Source organism: Eurosta solidaginis, chromosome 3 (assembly GCF_040869045.1).
Source record: "Eurosta solidaginis isolate ZX-2024a chromosome 3, ASM4086904v1, whole genome shotgun sequence".
Lineage (NCBI taxonomy): Eukaryota > Metazoa > Arthropoda > Insecta > Diptera > Tephritidae > Eurosta > Eurosta solidaginis.
This window is the reverse complement of record NC_090321.1, coordinates 172,597,580-172,624,312: the sequence shown is the minus strand read 5'-3', so window position 1 is coordinate 172,624,312 and position 26,733 is coordinate 172,597,580. Positions and strand designations below refer to the sequence as shown.

Genomic DNA, 26,733 nt, shown 5'->3' with positions numbered 1-26,733 from the left:
AATGAGCCCTTATATCATAAGGCCGGAAATGAAGATTATTGAGGTCAATGTATCGAATACAAACGTCTGCAAATTTTGGTCTAAATTTCTAAAATTTTTTTTCATCTAGATGCACCAAGGATTATACGATTTTCACCCATGAGTTACGTAATGATATCCACTTAGACTGCTTATGATTCCGAGGGCGGCATCCTTGACCGAATAGTTACTCCCTAACGTTTCAAGACGTTTTTTTTTTTTGTGTAACTCGGAAGCATGGCGCGACAAAAACATCCGTCAGAATGTCTTCGGAGCTACACTGGTGGTCGGGATTGCCACTGTTCGCACGTCGGGAACTGTAGCTCTTAAAAACAGCCGAAAAAAGAAGGCGCCATTTGCCACGATGAACAATAAGTCGGCATTGATGCTAATCGTTAAAACTGTGCCAAGAGAGTCATGACTATTAGTAGATAATTGATAGCAACCGTAAGTCGCCTTTTTGCGAGACCAGCATGTAGCCATAAATGATTTAAAGAAATCGTGGCGACGTCGGGTTTTTGAGTTAGCCCAGAACATCTCCTTCGGTGAAACTACGCTACAAAAGTGTGACTATTTTAATTATTTCTCTCTCTCTCCGCAAGGAACTACTCCCGAAATTTTTTGAACGATCCACGAGATTTTGAGGCAAAACCCGCGGATATTTCCGAAATGGCCGAAACGTCGACTTCCTTAAATACATATAAACAAAACCTTTCTAAATATTATTTTTATTTAATTTTCGCTTTACAAGACTCCCAGATACTCATCCGCAAGTTAATGGTATTGTTCCAGATCGCCAAAAATGCCATTGACGTCAGCAGTATGTTTCCATATTCATTAGTTGTGGACAATATGATACTCTGAAATCCAGCCATTCAATTCAGAGGTTTAGGCCGATCACTTTGTCGGCGCGCCGGCCCTGCTGCCGCCGCCGGTATATAATAGAGTCTACGCCGCCGCCGCCGCCGCCGCCGATTAAGTGACCGGCGTAAATCTCTAGTTCAAATTTTCACGACTCTAGCTTTCCGGGAAGTTACTCCAAAATGGATGGGAAGACTCTCCAAATTTGTATGAAAGTTGACGAAAAAACATCTAACGAAACTAATATAAAGGATGTAAAAATAATTTTCATTCGAATAGCAAAAAGCTCCATTTGACTTTTAAACTAAATTAAAGGAGTGTAGGACACACAACTGATTTGAATACTCAACGGGATTTAAAATCACACATTTTTGTTCTGAAAAACTGCGTTTCGCTGAGAGAGGGTATTGAATATAAGCCGACGATATGGTAACTAAATTGATTGTTATTGTTTATTTATTTATTATTTTTTTTTTTTTAAATTGAAATAAATATTTGTATGTATAGGTGCTTACTACTACTTTAGTTTTTGAGCAAGTTTGTAAGCGGCAATTTTAGGCATTCTTGTGTAATTATAAAGCATCTTCATAATAAATAAGCAATCATATCTTTTCCTGATCCTCTGGTTGTGATATTAAGTGCATTTAAAGGTACACTTGACAAATTGAATGTAAAGGATTTTAAACTTCCTATACTTCTTTCTTAAAGAAAAGTTGTTGAAATAAAAACTTAAATTGTTAGTGAAAGCATAGCAAGGCAAATACAAAAACAAACACAATAGAGAAGATAAGCCAAATGTGAGCAAATCATTAGAACTTAAAAAAATCTCAAGCAAATTAAAGATAATTCAGTTTCAATATTCAACATCAAATTACCTGCTGCCAGAGGCGCCGCTGCCGTAGCGATCTTCTGTTTCGTGAGAGTGATGTGAAGGCTGTGTGGGACGTTGTCGAGTTGAAGAACCATACCCGCTAGTACCACTGCTGGACGGAGTCGCATAATTTGACGATGTGCGTGACGATGCATCATCACGTGAGTTGCGGCGCGCATCCAAACGATCACGATATGACGAAGCACCACTCGAGCTGCCAGTGCCTGCCGACGAAAGTGCACTGCTACCAGCCGAACTCTTTGCTACCAAACTAGAACCAGGTGCTACTACTGATTTCGATTTAGTGTCAACTTCATCTTCTGATTCCTCTGTCGATGTCTCTTCTTCGCTACTCGATGTCTCTTCTACCTTCTTTTTATCATTTCCAGTAGGTGGATTGCTATGCTGTGGCAGGAAACGGCTAACGAATGGTTTCTTCTCAACAGGCGCAGTACTACTGCTAGAATTAGACGTGTTGGTGGCTTGCGTTGGACGTGAACGTGCAGGACTTTCGCGTACTCGAGAGCTGCTTGGTGCTGCAGCAGCTGCTGAACTGGTGGAACTCTCTGTTGAGGCAGTCGAATCACTACTACCTGAACGTGTCGTCTTCTTAACGGCTGCAACTTGTGCTGATACAGGTGCTTTAGGCTGTTGAATGGAAGAAGAATTTATAGGTGGTGGTGTTGTGTGAATTCCATCAATAATAGATTCATCAGCATCAGAACTATCGCCACAGTTGCGCTTTAGTCGAACCGACTGCAAGGGTGATGGTGGCGCAGGTGGCGACTGCTTGTATTACAGCCACCCCGCAATAATTAGCAGCAGTTAATGCGATAGATAACGTCAATATTTTTGTTGATATTGATAAAGTGCAAGATGCATTTACGATATGCGATGAGTGTGTGCGTTTATGAAAGAAATGAATGTTAAAAATAGCGGTCGAAAGGAAGACAGAGCGTGCGAGATCGGCGAGAATGAGATTGTGTGCCGAGAGGGAGAGAGAGAGAGAGAAATTTTAATAAATGAAAGGGTGAATGATAAGATTTGACCAAAATTAATAAATCTTGCAAAGAGAGGATTTTACTCTGGGTGGACTAAATATTGTTAGTAACAAGGAAAGACGAACTTGTATGCGAAAAGGCAATCACTTCCAATTTTTTGAGACGCATGGTTTAAAAAAACGTACGACCTAGGGAAAATAAGTACTCGGCTGCAAGGCGAATTCAGTACCAGGTGTTGTTATCCCATCAGCTGATTGTTTCTTCTTGATAATTTTCCATACAAAGCCTTGTACAATAAAATGTCAGTTTTCTTTTGACTTGACATTCTTCTGCACAGCGAATTGATTGAATTCGCTTTGCCAACACCTGGTATAGATTCGCCTTGACTCAGCTGATGCATTTTTATACTCAGCTGAGCAGAGCTCACAGAGTATATTAATTTTGTTCGCATAACGGTATTCCGTAACGGTATAAACTAATCGAGAAAGATATAGACATCTATATATCAATATGTTCTGGGCAAAAAAAAAAAAAAATTCATTTAGATATCCGTCTGTTCTTTCGTCCGTAAACACGATAACTTGAGTAAATTTTGAGGTATCTTAATGAAATTTGGTATGTAAGTTCCTGGGCATTTATCTCAAATTGCTATTTAAAACGAACGAAATCGGAATATAACCACGCCCACTTTTTCGATATCGAAAATTTCGAAAAACCGCAAAGGTGCGATAATTCATTACCAAAGATGGATAAAGCGATTAAACTTGGTAGGTGGATTGACCTTATGACGCAGAATAGAAAATTTTTAAAATTTTGGACAATGGGCGTGGCACCGCCCACTTTTAAAAGAAGGTAATTTAAAACTTTTGCCACCTGTAATTTGGCAGTCGTTAAAGACATCATGATGAAATTTGGCAGCAACGTTACTCCTATTACTATATGTATGCTTAATAAAAATTAGCAAAATCGGAGAAAGGCTACGCCCAATTTTAAAAAAAATGTTTAAGTCAAATTTTAACAAAAAATTTAATATCTTTAGAGTATATAAGTAAATTATGTCAACATTCAACTCCAGTAATGATATGGTGCAACAAAATACAAAAATAAAAGAAAATTTCAAAATGGGCGTGGCTCCGCCCTTTTCCTTTTAATTTGTCTAGAATACTTTTAATGCCATAAGTCGAACCAATCATTGTGAAATTTGGTAAGGGCATAGCTTTTATGACGATAACTGTTTTCTGTGAAAATGGGCGAAATCGGTTGAAGCCACGCCCAGTTTTTATACACAGACGACCGTCTGTCCTTCCGCTCGACCGTTAACACGATAACTTGAGCAAAAATCGATATATCTTTACTAAACTTAGTTCACGTACTTATCTGAACTCACTTTATCTTGGTACGAAAATGGCCGAAATCCGACTATAACCACGCCCACTTTTTCGATATCGAAAATTACGAAAAATGAAAAAATTCCAAAATTCTATGCCAAATATGTAAAAGGGATGAAAAATGGTAATTGGATTGGTTTATCGACGCAAAATATAACTTCATAAAAAACTTTGTAAAATGGGTCTGACACCTACCATATTAATTAGAAGAAAATGAAAAAGTGCTGCAGGGCGAAATCAAAAGCCCTTGGAATCTTGGCACGAATACTGTTCGTGGTATTACATATATAAATAAATTAGCGGTACCCGACAGATGATGTTCTGGGTCACCCTGGTCCGATATCTCGAACACGCCTTCATATATAGAACTAGAGCCACTCCCTTTTAAAACCCTCATTAGTACCTTTAATTTGATACCCATATCGTACAAACGCATTCTAGAGTCACCCCTGGTCCACCTTTGTGGCGATAGCTCGAAAAGGCGTCCACCTATAGAACTATGGCCCACTCCCTTTTAAAATACTCTTTAATACCTTCCATTTGATACCCATTTCATACAAACACATTCCAGGGTTACCCTAGGTTCATTTTCCTACATGGTGATTTTCCCTTATTTTGTCTCCAAAGCTCTCAGCTGAGTATGTAGATAATGTTCGGTTTCACCCGAACTTAGCCTTCCTTACTTGTTTTATTTTATTTCATTTTATTTTTTTTATTTTATTCTTTTATTTGCATGAATAAAGCGTAAATATGCGCAGCTTATTGATTGAATGTCTTGAAAATTAGAAGATGTTCCAAAGCTAACAAAATAACGCGTCAAATTTAGATATACATAGATATTAGGGTGGAGGCAACTAAACTTTGAAAAAGACGGTAGCTACAAAAAAAAATTTTTTTTTGGTCATTGATTTACTTTTGCTTGTTGTTATTATGCTCATTGATTTCCAAGCCTACTGATTTTCATGGCCTAGTATGTGCCAGTGAAACTCTTACTTATACACTTGATTAGAAACATACTATTATCAACAAAAACTGTAAAACACCAGTTAAATTTTGTCGTTTTTAGTTATAATATGTAATTTTACTAAAGTTATGTATATTAAAAAAGAAATGAAATAAGTACGTAAATAATTAACTTTGTAAAATCGCGATTATTTTGCTCAACTTCTTGGGGCTGGGGGCACCTCAAAACGCCATCCTACGAAAATAATATGTTTGGTGGTTTTGGTTAACTCTTATATAGACAACTTTTCATTGATAGGCCATTACAAAAAAAAAATAAACAAAAAAAAAAACAAAAAAAAATTCCATAGGGTATCACTCCACCCTAATAGATATTGTCATAAGTAAATTCATTACGTTCGCTATCCTAAGTTAATGACCGAGGCTGCTTTACGAAATTTACAAAAAAGAGTTTCCAGAGAAAAGGGTAAATAAATGCCATTTCGTAAAGCAAGATGTAGGCCACACCTTTATTTTGATATTTTTAAGTTTTTACATAAAAACAACAATTTAAGTTATCAACAACCATTCTTTTGCAATTTTTTAAAGCTCATATCTCGATGTTAGAGTCTTACTTCGATAATCTAAAAAAATTTGCTTATGACAAAATCTGTTTAATAGAAAATTGTTTCAAACAAACAAATAAGTAAAACTTAACTTTGCCGTATAGTTGTAGGGTTAATTTGTTTATTAGAAAATGATGGGAAATACGCCGATTAGGGTGAATATGACAGTAACTTGAATAAGGACATCAGAAAATATTTTAATTTTTGTTGGATCAAAATTGCCTCATTCATAAATGGAAATATTTTTTAAGCTCTCCCTTTACATCGCTATAAAATGGACATCATCTGCCAGCCGCACTCAAGGAGTAAGTGTTTTTTTTTTACAGTTATATCCATATGGTACTCGAAAGTAAATAAAACATTTTTTTATAGTTTTGCTACGCATCTTAGAAAATTTATTTGATATACTTTTTATACTCAGTTGAGCAGAGCTCACAGAGTATATTAACTTTGATTGGATAACGGTTGGTTGTACAGGTATAAAGGAATCGAGATAGATATAGACTTCCATATATCAAAATCATCAGTATCGAAAAAAAATTTGATTGAGCCATGTCCGTCCGTCCGTCCGTCCGTCCGTCCGTTAACACGATAACTTGAGTAAATTTTGAGGTATCTTGATGAAATTTGGTATGTAGATTCCTGGGCACTCATCTCAGATCGCTATTTAAAATGAACGCTATCGGACCATAACCACGCCCACTTTTTCGATATCGAAAATCTCGAAAAACAGAAAAAAATGCGATAATTCATTTCCAAAGGTGGTTAAAGCGATGAAACTTGATAGATGGGTTGACGTTATGACGCAGAATAGAAAATTAGTAAGATTTTGGACAATGGGCGTGGCACCGCCCACTTTTACAAGAAGGTAATTTAAAAGTTTTGCAAGCTGTAATTTGGCAGTCGTTGAAGATATCATGATGAAATTTGGCAGGAACGTTACTACTATTACTATATATATGCTAAATAAAAATTAGCAAAATTGGATGAAGAACACGCCCACTTTTTAAAAAAAAATTTTTTTTAATTCAAATTTTAACAAAAAATTTAATATCTTTACTGTATATAAGTAAATTAAGGCAAAGTTCAACTCCAGTAATGATATAATGCAACAAAATACAAAAATAAAAGAAAATTTCAAAATGGGCGTGGCTCCGCCCATTTTCATTTAGTTTGTTTAGAATACTTTTAATGCCATAAGTCGAACAAAAATTTACCAATCCTTCTCAAATTTGGTAGTGGCATAGATTATATGACGTTAACTGTTTTTTGTGAAAATGGGCGAAATCGGTGAAAGCCACGCCCAGTTTTTATACACAGTCCACCGTCTGTCCTTCCGCTCGGCCGTTAACACAATAACTTGAGCAAAAACCGATATATCTTTACTAAACTTAGCCCACGTACTTACCTGAACTCACTTTATCTTGGTATAAAAAATGGCCGAAATCCGACCATAACCACGCCCACTTTATAGATATCGAATATTACGAAAAATGAAAAAACTGCCATAATTCTATACCAAATACGAAAAAAGGTATGAAACATGGTAACTGGATTGGTTTATTGACGCAAAATATAACTTTGGAAAAAACTTTGTAAAATGGGTGTGACACCTACCATATTAAGTAGAAGAAAATGAAAAAGTTCTACAAGGCGAAATCAACAGCCCTTGGAATCTTGGCAGAAATACTGTTAGTGGTATTGCATATATAAATAAATTAGCAGTACCCGACAGATGATTTTCTGGATCACCTGGTCCACATTTTCGTCGATATCGCGAGAACGCCTTCACAAATACATCTAAGGGCCACTCGATTTTAAAACCCTCATTAATACCTTTAATTTGATATCCATATCGTACAAACACATACTAGAGTCACCCCTGCCCACCCTAATGGCGATATCTCGAAAATGCGTCCACCTATAGACCTAATGCCCACTCCCTCTTAAAATGCTCAGTAACACATTTCGTTTGATACCCATATCGTACAAACATTCTAGAGTCACCCCTGGCCCACCCTAATGGCGATATCTCAAAAAGGCGTCCACCTATAGACCTAATGTCCACTCCCTCTTAAAATGCTCAGTAACACTTTTCGTTTGATACCCATATCGTACAAACATTCTAGAGTCACCCCTGGCCCACCCTAATGGCGATATCTCAAAAAGGCGTCCACCTATAGACCTAATGCCCACTCCCTCTTAAAATGCTCAGTAACACCTTTCGTTTGATACCCATATCGTACAATCATTCTAGAGTCACCCCTGGCCCACCCTAATGGCGATATTCAAAAAGGCGTCCACCTATAGACCTAATGTCCACTTCCTCTTAAAATGCTCAGTAACACCTTTCGTTTGATACCCATATCGTACAAACATTCTAGAGTCACCCCTGGCCCACCCTAATGGCTACATCTCTATAGACCTAATGCCCACTCCCTCTTAAAATGCTCAGTAACACCTTTCATTTGATTCCCATATCGTACAAACACATTCTAGAGACACCCCTGGTCCACCTTTATGGCGATATCTCGAAACGGCGTCCACCTATGGAACTAAGGATCACTCCTTTTAAAAATACTCATTAACAGCTTTCATTTGATACCCATATCGTACAAACATATTCTAGAGTTACTCCTGGTCCACCTTTATGGCGATTTCTCGAAAAGGCGTTCACCTATAGAACTAAAGCCCATTCCCTTTTAAAATACTCATTACCACCTTTCATTTGATACCCATATCGTACAAACACATTCTAGAGTCACCCCTGGTCCACCTTAATGGCGATATCTCGAAAAGGCGTCTACCGATAGACTTAAGGCCCACTCCCTCTTAAAATGCTCAGTAACACCTTTCATTTGATACCTATATCGTACAAACAAATTCTAGAGTCAGCCCTGGTCCACCTTTATGGCGATATCCCTAAATGGCGTCCATCCATAGAACTATGGCCTACTCTCTCTTAAAATACTCTTTAATACCTTTCATTTGATACACATGTCATACAACCACATTCCAGGGTTACCCTAGGTTCATTTTCCTACATGGTGATTTTCCTTATTTTGTCTCCATAGCTCTCAACTGAGTATGTAATGTTCGGTTACACCCGAACTTAGCCTTCCTTACTTGTTTTATTTGTTTTAAAATCCTTAATTCCTTCAATAAGTTGTTCATAAATACTGAATTTACTAATTACATTTTTTCTTTATGTAAGCACACACATTTTCCGAAAAAGTAATTATAAAATATATTTCTGATGTCCAGTTTTCCAGACAAACAAACCAATTATTTGACATTCACGCTTTTTTGTTATTGTAGGAGCTGATCTAGGTGATTTTAAATTTTAACAGTTCAATTGGTTTGTTTGGTCTTTATTTGGCTTATAAATTATATGTTAGTATATAAAGCTTGTTTTATTTATAACAACTTTACTAATGGCATTTCTTAGTTAACAGCAAACAAAATTGAATATGTTAGTACACTAATGTTTGTTTCTTTGTCCAGGGGCCCTATTCGCTAACTGTGAGTTTTAAAGTGTACACATGAAATTGTGTAAACTTTGAAATTCTGATTCTGAAAAGCAAAACTGTAAACAAAAAAACTCACTTATAAAAACTTCGTGAGTTTTTTTGGCAGCCAGTGTACACTATTGTGACATTCAAAACTCATGCGCACTGTTGCAGAATGACTTTTTGGTTTTCATGGCTTTTGATGGATATTTTCTCACTGACATAAGATTTTTACATTCAGCGCTCATTCAGCAAAACAATGTGCACAATAATTTACAGAATCGCAGGAAAATTTTAAGTGTAAATTGTGTGTGCAAATGAGTTTTCAATGAGTGTACATTTTTCAGTTCTTCACAGTTAGGGAATTGACCCCCAGGGCTTATCAACTTTACATTAGGGTTGTCATTTTAAGTAAAGTTACAGATTTTTTCCAGTCTCACGCTTCACATCGTAATTTCAGGAACAAAAATATGTATGCTTTGTTCCGATTGCAAGCAAGAGCAGTGGGAGCATATCTCCAAAGCACTTCGTACTGCCGCCGAAGAAAAAATTGGTTACTGGAAAAACAACTCGACGATAAAGAATGACGTGTTGCAACCGACAAAAAAGACGCTGCCTACAGGGCTACATTAAAAGCGAGCGCAACAAGGGGATTGTGTGAACGCTATCGCAAAAACAGAGTAGAAAAGCGTGAGAGCGAGGAGCTTGAGCTTGAGCCAGGTATAATGCCCGAAAATTTTCGGACAAAGTTTGAAGATTTCTCTATAGACACTCAAAATTTGAATTTTGGGCTTTCTTATACCCAAAATTGATATATTATATTATATTATTATAGGAGAAGACCCACATAAATATTGATCCTGGTCAAAATCGGGTTAGGGGGGTGCAGCACAGTGTGCAACAAGCCTGAACTATTTCCAATCGGTGCTAAATTTATATGTGATATCGCCAACTATAGTATTAACGATTTTAGGTATTACAAAATATAAATTTATATTTAAATTTTTCGAGTCTGCATAGAGAAAACTAAACCTTGATGCTTGTACGATACCTTTAACCGTCCCTAATCAAAACCAAAATATAATGCAATATTTCTTACCTTTTAATTGATACCACCGCTTAAAGGAATAAGACTGGAAAAGTCTGAAAATTCATCTATAAGGACCACCCTACTTTACATAATTCCGAGAACAACAAAAGCTACAGAGCTGATTTTAAACTCTCCTATAGATCCAATGAAACTGCATCTTTAAAAAAAACTCTTACCCAAATATTTATTAAATTTACATTTAAATTCGTATATTTCTAACGAATTTTTATCAATAATTTAGACCCAGCCAAACCCTTGTATTGTATCAAGTTGGAGGAAGAAAACTGTCTTAGCTGGGAAAATAGTAGATTTTTTATATTTAAATATTTTGGTTAAATATTCATAAAAATGCTGACACTTTTCATTTCTGTCATCCGATGGCAATAAAGGCAGTTATGAAAAATATATTGACTAGGTACGCGAACCTTACGACTCAATTTAATTTGACCACCATTAGATTTAGTGAGTAACTAATGAAGTTGTATTTATTACGAGATTGGTCTAGTGTAGGAGAAGTTGACAGGGTTTCAAACGTTATAATGCTTTATATTGCGCTTAGCAACACCTGGAATCACCCGAAGCTTCCAAAGAATTCTGCGTCTATTTCTATCTTCTTCACAACCACTCACAAAATTGCCATCGATATTCTCTAAAGAAACTTGCAGCTTCAATAGGGTTGAACCAAAGGGACATATGTGTTAGAAGCACTGGTCCCACGTTGCAGACATTTGGAGACATATTATACTCAGGACATACATACTCTTGTAAGAACGAAAACGGCGACCATGTAAACGATGTCCAGATAGTTTTAGATTGTGGAGGGAACATTTCTCTGCTCTCCTAAATGGGGACAGCGATTTACAGCACAGAGGAAGAGGGTGGCCCCACTCCGCTGGAAGGACCAGGTGAAAAATGATTTAAACTCCCTTGGTGTGGCCAATTGACGCCAGTTGGCAGAGTAAAGAAGCGACTGGCGCGCCTTGTTTGTCGGCTAAAACCGTTTAAACGGTTAAGCGCCAATTAAGTAAGTAAGCAATACTTGTGGCCCTGTGTAAACGGAAAAACTGAATTATTTCATTAAACAAAATTGTTACTCCAGTGAGTTTCTATGTGAAATTGGTATAAGATTTTGCCGACTCTTCGCGGATGAAGCTGACGCCTTGTTTATACTCATATGTTTCAAACGGCTAAACACATGTATGCCGGATTTCTTCGTTATGCTCCCGGAGATGACTCGTTATGTCCCAGGGAGCTAGGACCTCTGCAATCAGTTATCTGTTAGGAAGCCTCGGTTTCGGAGTTATTAACAGAAGTTGTTGGTTCAGCAGCCCTTGTTTAATACTGCTTGATTTGATGTTACGTTCCTGAACTGGTCCGATGTCTACCTGCCACTCAAATAATTTGCAGTTCACCTTTTCAGACTGTGAGGTGAATTACGCATAACGCAACGAGTCATTTTTTTCGCGTGAACGAAAATTCCTATCATATAAGAGCATTAATTCACTTCAGTGAGTAGCAGTAAACCTGAATGACTTAATGAAATTTTTGGTATTATATAGTGGTGACTGTGAATGTGAGTGATTGCGGCGCAAAGTGTCACGGCGTCATAAACAATGTGGCCCTAAGTGAAAAGGGAGACGCTTCCAAGTCTTTGATAAATATAGCGCTATGAGTACTGTTCTATCGCGAATTTCTTGATTCAAGTCGCATTTTATTTATGTTCATGCTCACGACCGTTTTGGCCATCTTCTGTAAAGTTACAATTCAATAGAATGATATCAATCCTTCAGATAGCTTCATTTCACATTTTCGTTTTAATCAACACATGGTGACCCAACCCCCGCTAAGTTGTTAATTGTGAATATTTTGTAGTATGAATAGAACTCGTGTGAATACATGAAAATCACCAAAACAGCTGACATTTGTTTACATTTTTGCCTTTCAATTAACTGAGAGTTAGCACGAGAAAAACGGTAATTTCGATAAGAAGTGACTAACTGTAGATAGTGAAAACGAACCTTAATAACTTTACGCTTGGATCACGGTTAATGGGAGTGGAAGTATATCTGAAAAAAAGACTAGCAATATGGTTAGGTAACCTAATCCTAATATCCAGATAAGACGGTATAAGAAAGATGTATCAAACTTCTCTCGTGAAAGCTTTTTTTGCTGGTTACACTAAAATTGTGGTTATTAATTAAAATAAATTCGTTACAGAAACAAGCTTTATATAAACATATTAAAAAACATAAAGCAAAATTATTCAATTGTTATATTAAGAACATACATAAAGATATTAAAAATGTTTAGTGCTTTAACGAGGCGAATTATTAAACCATAAAAGAAATGTGGAAAGTGTGATTGTAAACAAAGAGGAGGACAAACGGGTATATAGTTCCGAAGTGCAGGTATTAAGTTTCAAATTCATTTATAATTTTTTTTTAAAGCGCATTTTGTTAAGAACTTAACCAAATGCAAAAAAAGGCGAAACAGTACAAGAAAATAATTTTAAAGGTAGGGTATGTTACAGTGACAGCAGGAAGTTTAAACGTAATCACTACCATAAAACTGGGGAACAGAAGTTGTGGTTATACGAAAATAACTGTAAGATTTTAAGTTTAATATTTATTATATATTTACTGTTGACTAAAATAATAAATATCCCAGTTGTGATATTATTAATGAACTTCACAATTCAAAATAAAACTCTTTTACTAACATAAAGTGCACTCACACTTGGCAAGCATTTTCACTTGTGAACGGACTTTCACGGTGTGATTCGACAATCTGCCAGCAGTTATTAATTGTTTCTCTCATTCTTATTGTATTTCAAGTTTTTCTAAATACATTTCCGTTTCTTTTTATTATGCCATGGAATTTGTTAGTACATTACGGTGCCAGGTGTGAGTACACTCTAACTTTTAGTAACTTTAATTATCACTGAAATATGTCTATCCCATTCCGTAAATGCTAACTACTTAATTGCCTTAAACATTTCAATTTTATTGGTAAATTAATAGCCTTGTTTAATATAATTTGATAATTTTAATTGAGCTTTAGGCCAGATTATTGAATAAAACTTCTTTTTTTCGTAGTATTCAAAATACATTTATTTGTTCGATATTTCGACTTCAACCTGAAGTCATCATCAAGAATACATACGTCGATCAAACATACCCATATAGTATATATAAATAATAATATATTTTGAATACTATTAAAAAAAGAAGTTTTATTCAATAATCTGGCCTAAAGCTCAATTAAAATTATCAAATTAAACATTTCAAGATTTAGTTTCTTCGGAGTGCTCTTCTTCTTCTGTCTCCTCAGTTTCAGTTTCTGTCTCTGTTTCAGTTTCGGTTTCTGTCTCTTCTTCTGATTCTTCATTAGCGTTTTTTGTTGCGCTATCGTATTGCTGATCTAGATTTTCTACTTCTAATACCTCAGGTTTAAGATTATTTACTAAAGTATCTAGCACATTCTCTGTTTTTATATCTGGTGTTTGATCTAAGTCTGCATTGTCGCTACCAGCCTCAGCAGATTCGTAGTCATCATCTTCACTTCCTTCGGTCTCGTCTTGTGTACCAATGTTCCCTATTTGTTCACTTTTGTGTGTTTCGTTCTCCACAGCCCTTTGCTTTGGATCCTTTTCTTGAGCTTCTTCTTCACGCGCTTCCTCTTCTTCTTCTTCTTCATATTCTTGCTCCGCATCTTTTTCTTCGTCATCCTCCTCTGTCTCGCCTTCTTCACTCCCATTATCTTGCTTCACATCGTGATAAGTTCCTGGAACTAGTTCTACTTTCTCACTACTTTGCTGTACATTAGCTTCATTCCCTAACCATTCACTTTCCTCACTTATTTCTGCTTCACTCTCTTCTTCACTTTCTTCTTCCTCACCCTTATCCTCCTCTTTTGTGTCTCTTTTCACTGTTTTCTCAATTATTGGAACTTCTAAGTCAACATCCTGCTGTTCAACACCACCTTTCGCCCCCACCAACATATTTGTAGTCCTACTACCACTTGGTTGCTCTTCCTCATTTGTTTCACTCACACTTACCTCAGCTCTTGGGGGTGGTGTCCTACGCACTGGCGAGGCATGGTTGGAACTTTCGCTCTCCTCACTAACTCCGGACGGTGGTCCTGTTCGCTTAAGTGCAGCTACACGTTCAGCAGCTGGTCTTTCTGATTCTGTAGAATGCATTGTAGTACTACCAGTATTAGCGGCAGCGGTTTGTGCTGCAACTCCAGCTGGAGCATTCTTATTTTGGCGCTTGATACGGCTAATCTCGTCATCTTCGGACACTTGCCTTTGTGCGGCTAGTGCTTGCTGTTTCGGTCGCTGCATTGAAGCTTTTTGCTTTTGAATTGCCGCTTGCATAGCTGCCTGAGCTTCAGTATCTACTTTTTTCTCCTTCTTCTCTTTTCCAATATCCGCTAGACGTTGTATGACACGCGCGCAATCACTCAGGCGAATAATACCACTGAGCTGACCACGCGATGCATCCTCACCATTTAGCACGCGATCCTTCTTTTTCTCCATTTCATGTTGTCGTTGCGTTTGTTGCTGCTCACTGTCAGAGTCTTCGTTTTGATGAGAACGCACGAATCTTGAACGGAAGCGTGATGACTTTCCAGAGCGGGATGTTGGCTGATCGTTTTCGTAATCATTTTCGTAATCGAAGTCTGCTCCGCCACGTCCGCCATAACGGTTATTACCAGCGTCAGCGTAGCGGTCGGTGTTGACGCGTACAGGACGTTCGCCAAATTTGCGTCCACCCAAAACAGGTTCATCGTTATATCCCACACGATCCTCCTGTTGCCGAAACTGTGTAGCAAGTCGGTGATCACTTTTTGAACGCATCAAACCTGGTTGTAACCCTGAAGAGGGTGCTGCTAAATGTGAACTGCTCATCGACCCAGCCGGTTGGGAGTGTGGTGTTATATTCAAATCACCAAATGTTGCTAGATTCATAACAAGCTGATTCGGATCAAGGGACACTAGGAAGCGCACACGTCTGGTGTAATCCGCATTTTCATATTCAAAATGACGTAGGAACTCAACCGTTTTGAGGAAAATTTCCTTGGTATCCATTAGCTCACAGTCATCCCATTCAACAGTATCATTCATATATTTATCCACAACATCACAATTGCTTACAATATTTTGAATTTCATGATCAAGATTTTCCTTTAACGTTGTGAGATTTCGCATCTCTAGTGTAAGATAACGATCCACCTCACCTTTTAGTTGATCGGTTCGGTCTTTAATCGCTTTGGTTATACGTCGATAGATTTCGTCGATCTCTTCGGACACACCCACGCAATTGGTTTGCAGGCTACTTGTGTTTTTCTCAATTATGGCAAGCGTATCCTGCAATCGATGTAAACTGCGACGTATCTATGAAAGGACATCATAAATATAGTAAATATAAATAATAAAAAAGATTTAAAAAATGAAAGGAAATTACTTACTTGCGAATTGAATCGGGTTATCTCACGACGTAGTATATCCATGTGGGCGCTTTTACAGTCTTCGCAAATTTTCTTCTCGCAATGCGCACAGTAAGAGAGGTACGACTTCTCGGAACAAACACCGCAACGCTCCATGATTTGGCCTAGAAAAAAAAGATTACATTAACAACGCTTACGATTCATGTTATGCTTGACTTTTAGTGCCTATATAAACCACCGCAAAACTGCAAGGACTTCAAGGATTTGAAAAGCAGCGCTTAAAACGCAAATGAAGCGCCTTGTATATACAAACTAAGCATTAAGACTCGATATTTTAAGTAAAATGTGGATATTTTTCTTTTGTAACTAAAAACCAACAAAGCTAAAGATATACAACTGAGGATCAACCAACATTATTAAAAAGCAAATTCCTTTCCCGACAGCCACGCCACTATTGAGGGATATAAATTCGAGACTGTGAAGGGTTTCATCTATTTGGAAACCAGCATTAACTGCCAAAAAAAATGTCAGCTTAGAAAGCAAACGGATAATCAGAAGTGCTGCTTTGGACTAAGTAGGCGATTGAGAAGTAAAGAACAAAAATCACGCTCTACAAGTCGCTCATCATATCTGTCCTGATGTATGGTTAGGAATCAAAGACGGTGTCGAAAGAAGATGAGATGGCTCATGGAGTGTTGGAGAGAAAAGTTCTCCGGAAGATTTATGCTACTGTCCGTGGTGCGGACCGCGAGTATCTAAGAGGTATAATGGTCAGCTATATGAGATTTTACGCAGATATGACGATTGTGCAGCGAATAAAAACCTAAAGATTCGCTGGCTAGGTCATATTATGCCAATGAACGAAGACGCTCCGAGCAAGAAAGTATTTTAGTCGACACCGCAGCCTGGAAGTGTCGGAAGAGGGATTTCCACTGAGTTGGGGGAGGCAGGGGAAAATTTGACCTTCCCTGGTGATCCCTATTGGAGTCAGACAACGGTCAAAATCGCTAAGGCTGTTAAGGGCCTAGTAATGATGATGATGATTAATATCTCATCACATAAGTTTTGATGTATTTTTAGGAATCATGTACTGCGACGAGAGAAAAGTTCTCCTGGAGATTTATGTGTTTATAGAAGGATGTTTAAGGATGAGCTCTGTGAGCTTTATGCAGACATTAGGTCATGTTATGAGCCTTGGTGGCAAACTATGGATGACGCAACGCAACAAAATTCGTATATTATAAGGGTATTCACTACCTTCAATGAGTGACAATAAACTTGAGCGCCTTTGTGAAAGTTTTAGCATTCTACAGTTAGTGACACCTACGTAAAGTGTGACGATGTCATATAAAATGTGGAGCTTAACCTATATTATTTGGCACTCTATGCCGATATATTTTTTGCGGTTGGGAATCGTTTAATAAATGAACATTGATTTTGAAGTTGCACTACAACTCAGTTGTTAGTGATGGTGGAAACTCAAACTAAGTGCTTTTTAACAATATTTAACACGGCATATAAACATTTTTCTTACCTGATGTTGGATCTGGCAATTCGCCAGTTATTTCGATGTGCAGTTCTAGAAATCGCTGTAAGGTGACATTCGTTGGAAAGGCTTGTACTCCATTGTATGGTATGCGATGCTCCGCTCTGCACTCGGGACATTTTACCTAAAGGGCAGTAAGATATGGATATTCATGTAGTAAACTCTTGTAAAAAGATTCATTTTATGATTATGTGTTTTTAGAAGTGCATATCATCTTAAGATTTCTATTATTATTATGAAATTACTTAAGCGTAGAACTTTTCTTCTTTCGTTTTGTTTTACTAGCCATGGAGTGTGATTGTAATTGAGATTTGGGTGCAAAGAAGGATCAAGGGTCGAAGATGCCTTTTTCGGTAAAACAGCTCAATAGGAAGAATAGTTCCAGCTGTATACCAACATCAAATATTTTTTTATACATATCTCTGAAACTGAGTGACATCGCAAACAAATTAAGTTATTCACACTGCCATATAATGTGCTTCTCCATATAAGCTAGGCATGGTGGCAGCACGTCACACATATGACATATCTACAAACATAAATAAAAGTTCCATGTACTTTGTTTTTGCAAATCGATGGACTAATGTCAAACTCGTACTGCGCCGGAAGTTGTATCAAATCATATTAAAAAGTACAAATCAGGCTGTCACCGTGCTGCCACCGTGTATAATTCCGCCTTGTAAGATACGTATGTAAACGTCTCCCGATTTCTCTGAAATTTTATATTTGACTTCTTTTATATAGGAAGTGGGACATACAACAATTGCATTGACGTGTCACTGTTGCTTCTATGTTATATGCAAAAAGATAACATCTTTCCCCACTTCATTTCGTAATTTTTGGCAAAAAGAAAAGCTTTGGGAAATTATATATGAAATATACTATATCAGTATTAGGAGAATATTACAAAAACTCCAACTACAAAAATGCTGTATCAACTCATATATTTAAACACGAAAATCTCAAAACGTAACTTTCAAAGAAAACCCTTTTTGTACGCAACTCCTCAATTGTCAACTGGGTAGAGTCCCAATGCACAGTGGTCGGTTCCATAGGCCAAAAATAAAAAAAATTTAAGTGAAAAGTTTGTCACCAAATGTGTCGTTAGTATCTCTTATTAGAACAGCCTTTTAAAATGCAGATTTATTAACCTGGGTTGATTTGCATGGACGACATATCGCGCCATCGATTTTTCGATAGGTTTTGGGCTCATGAAAAAAAAGCTCCACTAAGCATACCCAAAAAAATAATTTTCGAGCCTGCAAAATTTGAGTTTTTTGAGTTTTTTTCTTTGGTTTTTAAGGTTTTTTTCATGACCTACTTAAAACATTTTCATTTGATTTTAAAATTTTCATGTATACCCTTTCCGTTTTTTGAAAAAAATTTTTTGGGTTTTGAGGAGTGTTTTTGTGAACAAATTTATTTTTTCGCCATTTTTTTTAAGGGTTTCTTCATAAACGTGCAAAAGTGTAGCCGATGAAAACGAATTTGTCTCATAGTTCCTATCCCACTTAAAATTATGCGATAAAAACGTTGGAATTAACAGTTTTTCAAAAAAAATTTTTTTTTTTGGTTTTTGGGACTTGTTTTGGTCGAAATCGATTTTTTTAATTGGCAGGGTGCCAAATCATTTTTTCTGTATATGTTTCCGTTAAACCCACCAATAAGTATACCAAAATGATCAGGGGACGAGCTGAGTTGATTCAGCCATGTCCGTCTGTCCGTCCGTCCGTCTGTCCGCTTGTTTGAACGCAAACTAGTCTGGTATTAAGTATATAATAAATTAGCGGTACCCGACAGATGATGTTCTCGATCACCCTTGTCCGATATCTCGAAAACGCCTCCACATATACAACTAAGGTTCACTCCCTTTTAAAACCCTCATTAATACCTTTCATTTGATACCCTTATCGTACAAACACATTCTAGAGTCACCCCTGGTCCACCTTTATTGCGATATCTCGAAAAGGAGTCCACCTATAGCACTAAGGCCACTCCCTTTTAAAATACTCATTAACACCTTTCACTTGATTCCCTTATCGTACAAACACATTCTAGAGTCACCCCTGGTCCACCTTTATTGCGATATCTCGAAAAGGAGTCCACCTATAGCACTAAGGTCACTCCCTTTTAAAATACTCATTAACACCTTTCACTTGATTCCCTTATCGTACAAACACATTCTAGAGTCACCCCTGGTCCACCTTTATTGCGGTATCTCGAAAAAGGGTTCACCTATAGAACTAAGGCCCACTCCCTTTTAAAATACTCATTAACACCTTTCATTTGATACCAATGTCATACAAACACATTCCAGGGTTACCATAGGTTCATTTTCATAAATGGTGATTTTCCCTTATTTTGTCTCCAAAGCTCTTAGCTGAGTATGTAATGTTCGGTTACACCCGAACTTAGCCTTCCTTACTTGTTTTTTTTTTTCTTTTTTTTTTTTTGTATTCGAACTGTACTCATTAAGAATAGCTTCAAAAATGAGGTTATGGTATTTGTTGGTTTTTGCAGTATGATCAAATTAAAAAATAAAGTGCAAGTTTGAGCTATTTAAAAATACATAAAATATCGTTGTATTGAAATAAATAAACATGAATATTGAATATTTACTTCATTTTGAAATAATTTTAGTGTCTTTAGCTTGCTGTGTTATTTTTTGTTATTTAAAATTTCACCAGTGCCTTTATTAGTGTTTATTTGCACAAATATTTCAATTTCAGCTAAAGTTTTAGTTGGATTCCATACCGATCCTCACGTTGGGACTTATATCTTATTATTAGCCAAAGTATTGAGATTCTAAAGTGTCAATATCAACTGCCACTTTCTGCCACTAGCTATGTTTTGCGACAGTTTTCTGATACCATCACCCTGATAAATTATTGTTGTATTTTATATGTGCCCACATGTAACATACGACATTATTTTATCCAGTCGACGATATGCAAATGTAAACTTTTGTGTATGTTTGTTGTTTTGTTATTGTTATTTATTCAAGATATTTTAATAACTTTGATTTCTTTATTTAATCCTATTAAGCACTGTATTTGCGATAGACACATTCTGCCACTTTTCGCCCCACATCTACTTACTTTTTGTATGAGGTTAATTTGGGTGGTTGTGGGTCGTTATGAAGGTACCACCCACACCAATTTTATGAAAAAATAATTCTCACATATTTGTAAAGCCGTGACAAAAGTTTCACGTTGATATCTCTACTGGAAATATTTTTGGCCTTCAACTCCATATAAGACCGACCAGTGTGCAATGCAAGGATGACAGTTTGTGGGAGTAGTTAAAGCAAAAAATTAACTGAAATGGCAGCCCCTCCGATACATAGAACCAGCTGTCTTGAGAAGCGACTTTTTTTGGAATGATGACTACTTCAGAAACGTTTTGGAATTTTTTCGGGATATCTTCGGGACTTTTCCAAATGTTTTTTAGTATCGTTATGGGATAGTTTCGGGACTATGTCGGCATTATTACAGAACTGTTTGGGATAGTCTTCGGAAGTATTTGGGGATATATTCAGAACTATTCGAGTATACTTACGGGGGTTCAATCAAGGACTATTTCAAGATTATTTCGAAATCTTTTCTGGACCGTTTCGAATTTATCTGAGAAACATTTCGCCATTGTTTTTGTTGCTACTTCGTACGCCAACTCAGGACTATTTTCGGATTATTTCGGAATCGATTTGCGACTGCTGCTAGATAAATTCGGTATTGTTTTCTCGATAAATTCGGGACTATTACAGAATTGTTTTGACGTCGTTTTCGGAACTATTCGTCATATATATGAGGATCTATTCAGGAATAGTTCAGTATTATTTCGGGATTGTATTCAGGATCAATAGTTAAAATTTCAGGAAAATTCGGGATAACTTCAGCACTCTTTCGATACTATCTCAGAACCATTCAGGACTACTTCGTAATCAATGCATGACAATCGGGGAGAATTCGGGAGTTGTTCAGGATCATTTGGGGATCGAGTTGTGACTTCCCCTAGAGCACTTCGGTAATGTTAATTTTAGAACTCAACTAAGGATTCCAAGGGTACCCTTAACTTAGACTTCAACTCGCCGGGCATCTGAAACAAAAAAAAAATAAAAAAAAAATAAAAACAAGTAAGGACGGTTAAGTTCGGGTGTAACCAAACATTACATACTCAGTTGAGAGCTATGGTGACAACATAAGGGCAAATAACTGTTTAAGCGACTTGAACTATGAACATTTTTCGTTCGTTTGTTTCAGTAGCCATTGAGTGTGCTTGTAATTCTCAACTGGTTAGTGAAATATTCTAAAGACATAGTTTGAGTTTTTTAATTAAAAGGGAGGTTCTTCAGATGGTGTGCTAATACATCAGAGCCCAGTGCTCGCCTCCATATCACACTTTGAAGGGGTTCTTCAAATAGAAGATGAGGTGGCTCATTAGAGCGAAACCTCAGAGTGCCCAACGCTCGCCCCAAATTAAATAAATAGAGGTTTTTCTTGTAGAAAATGGGGTGCCAATACCTCAGAGCCGTCCCGTGCTCGCCTCCATATCACATTTTAAAGGGTTCTTCAAATAGAGGATGAGGTGGCTCAGTAGAGCGAAGCCTCAGAGCCCCCAGTGCTCGCCCCCAAATTAAATAAATAAAAGGTGTACTGATGCTATGCATCCTCCCATGACTTAAACACACCAATAACACTAAAACTACCCAACTTAATAAACTGAATCCCTTAAAATAAACACAAATAAATAAATAAAAGTGTACTGATGATATGCATCCTCCCATGACTTAAATACACCAATAACACTAAAACTACCCAACTCAATAAATGGAATACATTAAATCAAAAATCCCATAAACTCAATACAGTCCATTAATAATAATAATTTATAAATTTAAAAAAAGGGAATGCTTGGTGGGAGTTGAACCCGCAACCCCGGGCGTTTGGTCGGGTACGTAAGCCACTGTGCCACGACTCATACGCATACAAGCACATAAAATTACTCATTTATAACTCTTATTAAACTGCTCGCCCTCAATTGCCCAAAGCTTAGACAATAACCATGTAGGAAAATGAACCGAGGGAAACCCTGGAATGTGTTTGTATGACATGCGTATCAAATGAAAGGCATTAAAGAGTATTTTATGAGGGAGTGGGCCATAGTTCTATAGGTGGACGCCATTTAGGGATATAGCCATAAAGGTGGATCAGGGTTGACTCTAGAATGCGTTTGTACGATATGGGTATCAAATGAAAGGTGTTAATGAGTATTTTAAAAGGGAGTGGGCCTTAGTTCTATAGGTGGATGCCGTTTCGAAATATCGCCATAAAAGTGGACCAGGGGTGACTCTAGAATGTTTTTGTACGATATGGGTATCAAATTAAAGGTATTAATGAGGGTTTTAAAAGGGAGTGGTGGTTGTTGTATAGGTGGGCGCATTTTCGAGATATCGCCATAAAGGTTGACCAGGGGTGACTCTAGAATTCGTTTGTGCAATATGGGTATCAAACGAAAGGAGTTAATGAGTATTTTAAAAGGGAGTGGGCCATAGTTCTATAGGTGGACGCCATTTAGGGATATAGCCATAAAGGTGGATCAGGGTTGACTCTAGAATGCGTTTGTACGATATGGGTATCAAATGAAAGGTGTTAATGAGTATTTTAAAAGGGAGTGGGCCTTAGTTCTATAGGTGGATGCCGTTTCGAAATATCGCCATAAAAGTGGACCAGGGGTGACTCTAGAATGGGTTTGTACGATATGGGTATCAAATGAAAGGCGTTAATGAGTATTTTAAAAGGGAGTAATCCTTAGTTCCATAGGTGGACGCCGTTTCGAGATACCGCCATAAAGGTGGACCAGGGGTGACCCTAGAATTTGTTTGTACAATATGGGTATCAAAAGAAAGGTGTTAATGAGTATTTTAAAAGGGAGTAATCCTTAGTTCCATAGGTGGACGCCGTTTCGAGATATCGCCATAAAGGTGGACCAGGGGTGACCCTAGAATTTGTTTGTACAATATGGGCATCAAACGAAAGGTGTTAACGAGTATTTTAAAAGGGAGTGGGCCTTAGTTCTATAGGTGGACGCCGTTTCGAAATATCGCCACAAAGGTGGACCAGGGGTGACTCTAGAATGTGTTTGTACGATATGGGTATCAAATTAAAGCTATTAATGAGGGTTTTAAAAGGGAGTGGTGGTTGTTGTATAGGTGGTCGCATTTTCGAGATATCGCCATAAAGGTGGACGGTGACCCTAGAATTTGTTTGTACAATATGGGTATCAAAAGAAAGGTGTTAATGAGTATTTTAAAAGGGAGTAATCATTAGTTCCATAGGTGGAGGCCGTTTCGAGATATCGCCATAAAGGTGGACTAGGGGTGACTTTAGAATATGTTTGTACGATATGGGTATCAAATGAAAGGTGTTAATGAGTATTTTAAAAGTGACTTTAGAATATGTTTGTACGATATGGGTATCAAATGAAAGGTGTTAATGAGTATTTTAAAAGGGCGTGGGGCTTAGTTCTATAGGTGGACGCCTTTTCGAGATATCGCCATAAAGGTGGACCAGGGGTGACTCTAGAATGAGTTTGTACGATATGGGTATCAAATTAAAGGCATTAATGAGAGTTTTAAAAGGGAGTGGTGGTAGTTGTATATGTGAAGGCGTTTTCCAGATATCGACCAAAATGTGGACCAGGGTGACCCAGAACATAATCTGTTGGATACCGCTAATTTATTTATATATGTAATACCTGCCAAGATTTTAAGGGTTTTTTATTTCGCCCTGCAGAACTTTTTCATTTTCTTCTACATAATATGGTAGGTGTCACAACCATTTTATAAAGTTTTTTCTAAAGTTATATTTCGCGTCAATAAAACAATCCAATTACCATGTTGCATCCCTTTTTTCGTATTTGGTATAGAATTATGGCATTTTTTTTCATTTTTCGTAATTTTCGATATCGAAAAAGTGGGCGTGGTCATAGTCGGATTTCGTTCATTTTTCGTACCAAGATAAAGTGAGTTCAAGTAAGCACGTGAACTAAGTTCATTAAAGATATGTCGATTTTTGCTCAAGTTATCGTGTTAACGGCCATGCGGAAGGACAGGCGGACGACTGTGTATAAAAACTGGGCGTGGCATCAACCGATTCCGCCCATTTTCACAGAAAACAGTTAAAAAATCTATGCCCCTACCAAATTTCAAAAGGATTGGTTAATTTTTGTTCGACTTATGGCGTTAAAAGTATCCTAGACAAATTAAATGAAAAAGGACGGAGCCGCGCCCATTTTGAAATTTTCTTTTATTTTTGTATTTTGTTGCACCACATCATTACTGGAGTTGAATGTTGACATAATTTACTTATATACTGTAAAGACATTAAATTTTTTGTTAAAATTTTACTTTAAAAAAAATTTTTTTTTAAAGTGGGCGTGGTCCTTCTCCGATTTTGCTAATTTTTATTAAGCGTATATATAGTAATAGGAGTAACGTTCCTGCCAAATTTCATCATGATATCTTAAACGACTGCCAAATTACAGCTTGAAAAAATTTTAAATTACCTTCTTTTAAAAGTGGGCGGTGCCACGCCCATTGTCTAAAATTTTACTAATTTTCTATTCTGCGTCATAAATTCAACTCATCTACCAAGTTTCGTCGCTTTATCTGTCTTTTGTAATGAATTATCGCACTTTTTCGGTTTTTCGAAATTTTCGATATCGAAAAAGTGGGCGTGGTTATAGTTCGATATCGTTCATTTTAAATAGCGATCTGAGATGAGTGCTCAGGAATCTACATACCAAATTTCATCAAGATACCTTAAAATTTACTCAAGTTATCGTGTTAACGGACGGACGGACGGACGGACGAACATGGCTCAATCAAATTTTTTTTCGATCCTGATTATTTTGATATATGGAAGTCTATATCTATCTCGATTCCTTTATATATGTACAACCGACCGTTATCCAATCAAACTTAATATACTCTGTGAGCTCTGCTCAACTGAGTATAAAAACAAGACGAGATTTATCTCGGAGGAGATTAAGGCTGAGCTTATTTTCCAAATTCCGTGGTACACGTTTTTATTTTTTCCTGCAAATAGGCGGATGAATTTTCACTGAGAAGCCTTTTATGGCAGAAATACATTCGAAGGTTTTGCCAGTCCACCAAAGAGAATCCTGTTCTTACTTATTTGTTATCTCCAACACAAATAAAACAAGAGTAAGACATAGAAATTGACACAAGTCAAGAGGTAACACCTTGCATTGTTAAGCTAATACACAAATAGCGTTATCTAAACTTTGTTGGTTTGGAGGCCGAGAATTTTTTTCCGGTTGGCTTTTTATTTATTTTTATTTGTTGTTTTAGTTGTCTGTAAAAACTCCGATTTAGGATGAAAACATTATAACAATCCCGAAATAATACTGAAACATTCCTGAATAGATCCTCAAATATATCACGAATAGTTTCGAAATCGATACCGAAACAATTTTGTAATAGTCCCGAATTTATTGAAAAAACAATACCGAATTTATATAGAAGCAGTCGCAAATCGATCCAGAAATGGTCCTAAAATGGTCTCGAATTGACCCCGGCATGGTTCGAAAATAGTTCTGCTACTATAGTATTTAGAAAATAGTTGCAAAATTGTTTGTTTGTTAACTTTGGGTCTGGTTATATGCATGTATGCACCTGTAAAAGCCATTGAGCTTCTTATGCTTCAGCTAAATGGTATCTTAAATGCATTATAATTCTCTTGTCCCACAAATTTTTAAGCTAAATAATTTTAAAGAAAATGTAACCAACATACGGCGGGACAAATAGAGTTATTGAATAAAAATAATCAATAAATTAAATATAACAAGTAAAGGTGTCTAAGTTCGGGTGTAGCCGAACATTATATACTCAGCGTGCGCTTCAATTGTACATTCCATTTCAGATAAATAACTTTTCTACATAACACGTGACACTGCCCGTTTAAACAAAAATGTCTCTCCATTTCCTCTTACAATAAAACTTGATAAGTGAAATATCATTGATTCAAAACAACTTTTTGCTAAGTTATAGCTTTATTATTCTAGTCTACGACCCTTTTAAACTTGTTTTATATCTAAGTTGCCGTGGTGTTTAACCGATCCCGCCATTTTTACTAGAAATATTTTCTGCTATAGGGAAAATTTGTGTACCCAATTTTATTATGATCCGTTAATTTCTCTTCGAGCTATGGCTCCCGAAACATAGAAAATTGCTTAGTCGTAAAGGGGCAGTGCCACACCCATTTAAAAAAATTTTAGTGTTTTCCAATTTAATGTTATAATTCAATTTAGAAAGTAAAATTCTATTAACACAAAGCTCTTTTTCATATAACTTATTATTTTCGACTACGGCCCTTCCAAAAATCTTTTATATAAAAGTGGGCGTGGTCTT

At 36.8% G+C, this 26,733-nt stretch overlaps 2 protein-coding genes across 11 annotated transcripts in view; both read right to left on the bottom strand.

Annotated features, from left to right (window-relative positions):
* The window catches only part of tn (tripartite motif containing protein thin), a 194,201-nt gene that overhangs the window by 55,106 nt on the left and 112,362 nt on the right, over positions 1 to 26,733 (bottom strand). For 7 of the 10 annotated variants that reach the window (XM_067773895.1, XM_067773885.1, XM_067773892.1 and 4 more), the window contains 4 exons: positions 17,292 to 17,427; positions 15,779 to 15,921; positions 14,364 to 15,704; positions 1,755 to 2,398 (listed from right to left, as the gene is read on the bottom strand). In XM_067773895.1, coding sequence (XP_067629996.1) covers positions 1,755 to 2,398; positions 14,364 to 15,704; positions 15,779 to 15,921; positions 17,292 to 17,427 — 2,264 coding nt within the window. Of the gene's footprint in view, positions 1 to 1,754; positions 2,399 to 14,363; positions 15,705 to 15,778; positions 15,922 to 17,291; positions 17,428 to 20,861; positions 21,280 to 26,733 lie in introns of those variants that run through there. The other 3 variants (XM_067773890.1, XM_067773894.1, XM_067773893.1) reach the window with 2 other exon arrangements.
* Positions 8,870 to 14,357, bottom strand: LOC137244629 (uncharacterized). Its single transcript, XM_067773896.1, has one exon. It carries the CDS (start codon positions 14,304 to 14,306, stop codon positions 13,590 to 13,592), a length of 717 nt encoding a protein of 238 aa, XP_067629997.1. The 5' UTR covers positions 14,307 to 14,357; the 3' UTR covers positions 8,870 to 13,589.

What these genes read in the sequence shown, in the direction of transcription:
- LOC137244629 (XM_067773896.1), bottom strand. Translation starts at nt 14,306, where the DNA reads ATGTTGGTGGGGGCGAAAGGTGGTGTTGAACAGCAGGATGTTGACTTA.